Below are 7,839 nucleotides of genomic sequence, written 5' to 3' on the forward strand. Positions count from 1 at the left end.
CAAAGTTGTAGAAAAACATTGAGTTTAAAAGTTTATCCACTGACTTATGAAGGCAAGTGTACCAAATGCTGCCTTTGCCCTATCGAGCCATGTTGCCATTTTCAGGGATTAGACCTTTATCTTTCTGATTTTTAATAATCTCTCATCCCCCGCCATCTGTACTATCCCATTTGACTTCCCAAAATGCAGAATCAGCTTTCTTATCACAGACATGTTGCTTGAAATTTCTAATGTAGCAGCAATGTGTAAATTTTAAAAAAAGTTAATATAAATTGCAATGAGAATATATTAAAACCAAAAGGAGTGTAAAATAGTTTGGTAATGCTTGTAACTTCATGGACTGGTTAGTGGAGGGGAAGAGGCTGTTCTTAAAACATTGAAAATAGAACAGCTCAGAAACAGGCCCTTTGGCCCATGTAGTCTGTACTGAATTATTAATTGCCTGGTTCCTTCAACAGTGGCCCTCCTCTAAATAAAGCTTTAGGAATGTTTTTCCTGTGTTTTATTGTCCAGCTGTGAAGAATGTGCCATTTATTGTCGCTAACATTTATCACCCAGCACTGTGTTACTTCAGTCCCTATTCACCTTAATAAATTCATTCGCTAGTTGCAATGAGAGCAATTGGACAATGATTCCTCTCCACTGCTAGATTTCTGAAACTTGCAGACACATATCAAAATTCTGGGGTATGTCCCAGATTAAAACTCTAGCCAATAATGTTGTGCTGACCTTTTAACCCTTCCCTCCATCATCCAAATACCTAAGAGACTCTTACCGTGTAGTCGCTGTTTAATAAAAAAAAACTCCCTCTGACATTCTCCCCTCCCAATAATCTTAAAGTTAACAAGTTAAAGCTCGTAGCCATTTGATTGTAGATATATATACCGCCACTCTAACAACTTTCCTCCGGTCAAGGTGCACAACACAGTGCGTATAACTCAAATACACAGCACAGTAAGTAATATTACTATAAATAAATTAACAAAGTTAAAAAGTACGCAGTATAACGTGATGAGACCTGGGTGGTCAGGCCTTCAGTGGCCTGGGGGTAGAAGCTGTTTGCCATTCACACACTCGGAGAGCGGAGTGGGGGTAAAGTTGGTGGGTTGGGCGGTCGGTCACCAGTCACCCGGTGACTCAGGGTGTCCCGGTCTGTTTTGCTTTGAGCAGGCAGCGTGCTCATTGGTGGAGACCGCGAGTCAGCTGATAGCTGTCGACCAATCGCTGAAAGCTCAGCGGCATCATCAACTGAAGAAGGAATGGTGGTGGGGGGGGCGGTGCGAGCGGGTACGTGCTGATCCCTTTAAACGCCGGCCGACCGACCGACCGACCGGGCGATCCCTTTAAGAACCGGAGCCGCCGCTGCGGTTGGACGGGAGTCGGAGCGAGCGACGGGCGGCAGCGGCAGCGGGTGAGGGAACCCCGGGGCGCCGCTGTTTCCGGTTCTGAGCGGGGTGGGCCCGGCTGTCGGGGAAACCAGGGCCAGATCGGTGAGGGAAGGGTATCCGTCCGTCCGTCCGTCAGTCCCTCCATCTTCATCTCCGTCCGTCTATCCGTCTCCGTCTGTCCGTCCCTCCATCTTCATCTCCATCCGTCCCTCCCTCCATCTTCATCTTCATTCGTCCCTCCCTCCATCTTCATCTCCGTCCGTCCGTCCGTCAGTCCCTCCATCTTCATCTCCATCCGTCCCTCCCTCCATCTTCATCTCCGTCCGTCCGTCAGTCCCTCCATCTTCATCTTCATCCGTCCCTCCCTCCATCTCCATCTCCGTCCGTCCCTCCCTCCATCTGCATCTTCATCCGTCCCTCCCTCCATCTTCATCTCCGTCCGTCCGTCCGTCAGTCCCTCCATCTTCATCTTCATCCGTCCCTCCCTCCATCTCCATCTCCGTCCGTCCCTCCCTCCATCTTCATCTTCATCCGTCCCTCCCTCCATCTCCATCTCCGTCCGTCCCTCCCTCCATCTTCATCTTCATCCGTCCCTCCCTCCATCTTCATCTCCGTCCGTCCGTCCGTCAGTCCCTCCGTCCCTCCATCTTCATCTCCGTCCGTCCGTCCGTCAGTCCCTCCGTCCCTCCATCTTCATCTCCATCCGTCCCTCCCTCCATCTTCATCTTCATCCGTCCCTCCCTCCATCTTCATCTCCGTCCGTCCCTCCCTCCATCTTCATCTCCGTCCGTCCCTCCCTCCATCTTCATCTTCATCCGTCCCTCCCTCCATCTTCATCTCCGTCCGTCCGTCCGTCAGTCCCTCCATCTTCATCTCCGTCCGTCCCTCCCTCCATCTTCATCTCCGTCCGTCCATCCGTCTCCGTCTGTCCGTCCCTCCCTCCATCTCCATCTCCGTCCGTCCATCCGTCTCCGTCTGTCCGTCACTCCATCTTCATCTCCGTCCGTCCCTCCCTCCATCTTCATCTCCGTCCGTCCATCCGTCTCCGTCTGTCCGTCACTCCATCTTCATCTCCGTCCGTCCATCCGTCTCCGTCTGTCCCTCCCTCCATCTTCATCTCCGTCCGTCCATCCGTCTCCGTCTGTCCGTCACTCCATCTCCGTCCCTCCGTCCCTCAATCTTCATCTCCGTCCGCCCATCCGTCTCCGTCTGTCCGTCACTCCATCTCCGTCCCTCCGTCCCTCCCTCCATCTTCATCTCCGTCCGTCCATCCCTCCATCTTCATCTCCGTCCGTCCCTCCCTCCATCTTCATCTCCGTCCGTCCGTCAGTCCCTCCGTCCCTCAATCTTCATCTCCGTCCGCCTATCCGTCTCCGTCCGTCCCTCCCTCCATCTTCATCTCCGTCTCCGTCTGTCCCTCCCTCCATCATCTCCGTCTCCATCTGTCCGTCACTCCATCTTCATCTCCGTCTCCGTCTGTCCCTCCCTCCATCTTCATCTCCGTCTCCATCTGTCCCTCCCTCCATCTTCATCTCCATCCGCCCGTCACTCCATCTCCGTCCGTCCATCCCTCAATCTTCATCTCCGTCCGTCCATCCGTCTCCGTCTGTCCGTCACTCCATCTCCGTCCCTCCGTCCCTCAATCTTCATCTCCGTCCGTCCATCCGTCTCCGTCTGTCCGTCACTCCATTTCCGTCCCTCCATCTTCATCTCCGTCTGTCCATCCGTCTCCGTCTGTCCGTCACTCCATCTCCGTCCCTCCGTCCCTCAATCTTCATCTCCGTCCGTCCATCCGTCTCCGTCTGTCCGTCACTCCATTTCCGTCCCTCCATCTTCATCTCCGTCTGTCCATCCGTCTCCGTCTGTCCATCACTCCATCTTCATCTCCGTCCGTCCCTCCCTCCATCTTCATCTCCGTCCGCCCGTCACTTCATCTCCGTCCGTCCCTCCCTCCATCTTCATCTCCGTCCGTCCCTCCCTCCATCTTCATCTCCGTCCGCCCGTCACTCCATCTCCGTCCGTCCCTCCCTCCATCTTCATCTCCGTCCGTCCCTCCTTCCATCTTCATCTCCGTCCGCCCGTCACTCCATCTCCGTCCGTCCCTCCCTCCATCTTCATCTCCATCCGTCCCTCCCTCCATCTTCATCTCCGTCCGTCCCTCCCTCCATCTTCATCTCCGTCCGCCCGTCACTCCATCTCCGTCCCTCCGTCCCTCAATCTTCATCTCCATCCGCCCGTCACTCCATCTCCGTCCGTCCCTCCCTCCATCTTCATCTCCGTCCGTCCATCCGTCTCCGTCTGTCCGTCACTCCATCTTCATCTCCATCCGTCCCTCCCTCCATCTTCATCTCCGTCCGTCCCTCCCTCCATCTTCATCTCCGTCCGCCCATCACTCCATCTCCGTCCGTCCCTCCCTCCATCTTCATCTCCGTCCGTCCCTCCTTCCATCTTCATCTCCGTCCGCCCGTCACTCCATCTCCGTCCGTCCCTCCCTCCATCTTCATCTCCGTCCGTCCCTCCCTCCATCTTCATCTCCGTCCGCCCGTCACTTCATCTCCGTCCGTCCCTCCCTCCATCTTCATCTCCGTCCGTCCCTCCCTCCATCTTCATCTCCGTCCGCCCGTCACTCCATCTCCGTCCCTCCGTCCCTCAATCTTCATCTCCATCCGCCCGTCACTCCATCTCCGTCCGTCCCTCCCTCCATCTTCATCTCCGTCCGTCCATCCGTCTCCGTCTGTCCGTCACTCCATCTTCATCTCCATCCGTCCCTCCCTCCATCTTCATCTCCGTCCGTCCCTCCCTCCATCTTCATCTCCGTCCGTCCCTCCCTCCATCTTCATCTCCGTCCGTCCTCCCTCCATCTTCATCTCCGTCCGCCCGTCACTCCATCTCCGTCCGTCCCTCCCTCCATCTTCATTTCCATCTCCATCCCTCCCTTCCCTGGGGATGAGGGAGTCCAGATCTGAGGGGCAGAGGTTTGGGGTGAGATGGGAACAGTTTAAATGGAGGGTAGGGAGTTTTCGGAATGAGCTGCTGGCGGGAGAGGTTGAGGCAGATCCATTTATCAAGCACTTGGATGGATACATATGGGGGCGGGGGGGCTCGGAGAGATGTGGGCCAAACATATGGAAATTGGGACCAGCTGGGTGGGCAGGAACTGGTCGGACTGAAGGGCCTTTATCTCTGACTCAGTTCGGCCAATATCTAGGACCTTGCTGTGCTAAGGTTCCTGTCCTGGAGTTGGAGACTTGTCTGTGTGTGTGAGCCAGGTGACGTGTTTGTGTGGTTCTATGTCAGCACAGGAATGTGTGAGGATACTAGCGGCTTCCCCCAGCACAACACTAGATGGTGTCGGCTGTTAACACAAATGTCTCATTTAATTGTCTGTTGCAACGTACACATGACTAATAAATGAATCTGAAACTTATACCACCAGATCTACAACTCAAGCTGCTCAGTTGGCCGTTGGTTGTTTGAGGTCCTGGGGTAGAAATGCAGATCTTCTCACCGTGATAACACACACAAAATGCTGGAGACCCAGCAGGCCAGGCAGAGTCCATGGAGAGGGATAAACAGTCAACGTTCCAACCCTTCATAAGACTGAGCAGAAAGGGGGAAGGCACCAGACTAAAAAGGGGGAGGTGATGGGTGAAGCCAGGTGGGTGGAGAAGTCGAGGCCTATAGAAGAAGGAATCTGAGAGGAAAGGAGAGTAGACCATGGGAGTCTCTCTGTGGATGGGTTCCTTAAGGCGGTCGTAGCAGTGAGGAGGGTAATGGGTTAGGCTCCCACTACCTATTAGATGCTCCTAATGGCATCCACCTCAGATGGTCTGTGACAACTAAGTCCAGCTCCCGGTCTTTGCACATGAGCCTGGTAGGACTGTTTCTACTGAGAGGATAGAGGGCAAAGACAGTACTGTCACTGTAAAACCAGTTGCATGAGCAGATGGGCTCATTAACAATGGTTGGGCAGCTCATCTGGGCGAAGGAGAACTGATCTCAAGCCTCCACTGCCTTGCGGCTGGCACCCACTCATGGGGGAGGCTTTGGGAGTAAACCTTGAGGAAAACTCCAGAGCTGAAGCCCCTAAGGCCGCCCTACATTGAGTTCATGCTGACAGGCAACTCCTGCGACCCTGCTGGCACCGAACTGTGTCGGTCCCTGCCGTTCCTCTGGGTTCATCAGATGTGTGGAGAGGGGGAGCTTGCTACACAGCAACAGCTTGTTCTCCAGATTGTACTGCCCAGGCTTGTGTATCTAGACAGCTAGGACACAATATCCACGGTCGACTCTGACCTATTTGGAGGGCGTCGCTCTGTGAGTGAGGGAGAGTGTGTCCAGGGTAATCAGAATTGCCCACTGGGGAGAGATCAGATTAGTAACAGCTTGGAATTTGAGATGTGTTAGACCATCAAACCCCTGTAGACCAGTTCCCTGGGGATTTACATCAGCAGTGGACGTCCAACAGCGGGGGAGAATAGTTAACACAACATACATGTGACGGGGTTCTCTGTCTTTGGGTAACTAATGGACTGGAACAAGTAAAGGAGAGAGATGAGAAAGCTATGTCACCCCCAGCCCCTGGGCCCCACACTCCCTGACAGCCCTGTAATAAGTTTGGGATCTCCCACCCACTCTGGGGGAGGAGAATATCATATACAATTGCTCTCGGGCTGACAACAACAATACCCCTCCATAGGTCCTGGAAGTGAGCAGTAGGGTTCTGGTCAGGCAGTACAGAGGGAGGGTCACACTGTGGGAGGGGTGGTACAGAGGGAGGGTCACACTGTGGGAGGGGTGGTATTGAGGGAAGGTCACACTGAGGGGCACTGTGGGAGGGGTGGTATTGAGGGAGGGTCACAACTGAGGGAGGGGCACACTGTGGGAGGGGTGGTATTGAGGGAGGGTCACAACTGAGGGAGGATCACACTGTGGGAGGGGCGGTACTGAGGGAGGGTCACACTGTGGGAGGGGTGGTACAGAGGGAGGGTCACACTGTGGGAGGGGTGGTATTGAGGGAGGGTCACAACTGAGGGAGGGGCACACTGTGGGAGGGGTGGTATTGAGGGAGGGTCACACTGAGGGAGAGACACTGTGGGAGGGGTGGTAGAGGGAGGGTCATACTGAGGGAGGGGAGGTATAGAGAGAGGGTCACTCTGGGAGGGGTGGTATTGAGGGAGGGTCACTATGGGAGGGGTGGTACTGTGGGAGGGGAGGTATAGGGAGAGGGTCACTATGGGAGGGGTGGTATAGGGAGAGGGTCACTCTGGGAGGGGCTCTCTGTCGGCTGTTGTTGCTTTAAGAAAGTTCCATACCCACACTTGACACTCTGCCTTTCCCCTCTTCCAAAGACTGTGTTGATTTTCTTCTTTACCCTCGCCCCCACCAGGGGCAAGGATGGAGTGCTGCCTGCATGCTGAGGGGCTGAAGACTGTACACGGATCTCACAAGACCCTCAAGTTCGGGTAAGAGACTTGGGCGATTGTGCCACCTTTCTCCTTCACCTGGGGGTCATGGTCAGCAGGGGGTTGTGGGCCGAATGGCCTGTGGCTGTGCCATGTTCTCCCAGAACCAGTCTATTCAGCAGCTCTGCAAAGAAGGGCTGTCTATGGCGATCACGGGAGGATCCGGTGTGCCATGGGAGGGGCAATACTGCTTGAACTGGCTGTTCAAGCCATTCCCAGCAAGATGTGTCTTTTCACTCTCTACCTTTAAACTGTTGCTGCTGCTGTCGTGCCCCGTTGCCATTCTACCATCGCCAGGCGAAAGAGCTGCTTAGGGTGACATGGTCACGTGGAAGGAAATATAACACCATCACAGAGCCAGCAACCTGGGTTCGATTCCTGCCGTGGTCTGTATGGCGTTTGTATGTTCTCTGCATGGGTTTCCTCCGGGTGCTGCAGTTTCCTCCCACTTTTCACAGACGTACAGGTTAGGGTCAGTAACGTGTGTGTTTGTGTTCACACCGGAAGCTTGGTGCCATGTGCTGGCTGCCCCCAGCACATCCTCGCCCTGTGTTGGCTGTTGATGCAAGCTGTGTGTTTCAATGTACATGTGATGGATAAGGCTAATCTCTTTTGAAAAGCAAGTCTTTAAAGGTTATATAACAGGAAAAGTAACAAGGCTAAAACTGCCAGCTCGCCATTAATCACAGTCTCTTCCCACGAAGCTGTTTTCGTGCCTAAGTGAACCATTCTGTTTACAACACGTGCTTCTATTTAGGAATAAATCCGTTCCGAAATGCCTTTGAAAGGCCCTCGTGATCGAACCTGTGACTGGGTCCGTTACTCAGGAATGCTGCTAAGTAGGGTGGGATCCCAACCTGTCGAGAAAGAGGATTTAGCGGCTAATCCCTGTGGAACCCGACTAGCTAACAGAGGTGGCCGATGGAGGGGGAGGGGGAGGGGGAGGAGAGAGAGAGAATTGCAGAGATTGGCAAGGGAGAACAATA

At 54.2% G+C, this 7,839-nt stretch overlaps 1 protein-coding gene across 1 annotated transcript; it reads left to right on the forward strand.

Annotated features, from left to right (window-relative positions):
* Window positions 1-1,415: 1,415 nt before the first annotated feature.
* Window positions 1,416-6,204, forward strand: LOC132395218 (proline-rich protein 36-like; the record flags this gene model as incomplete). Its single annotated transcript, XM_059971506.1, has 1 exon — window positions 1,416-6,204. A coding segment is annotated over one exon (3,237 nt), but the record flags the coding sequence as incomplete, so codon positions are not given.
* Between the last annotated feature and the right edge of the window lie 1,635 nt (window positions 6,205-7,839).

This window comes from Hypanus sabinus, chromosome 6 (genome assembly GCF_030144855.1).
Source record: "Hypanus sabinus isolate sHypSab1 chromosome 6, sHypSab1.hap1, whole genome shotgun sequence".
In the NCBI taxonomy this organism is placed as follows: domain Eukaryota; kingdom Metazoa; phylum Chordata; class Chondrichthyes; order Myliobatiformes; family Dasyatidae; genus Hypanus; species Hypanus sabinus.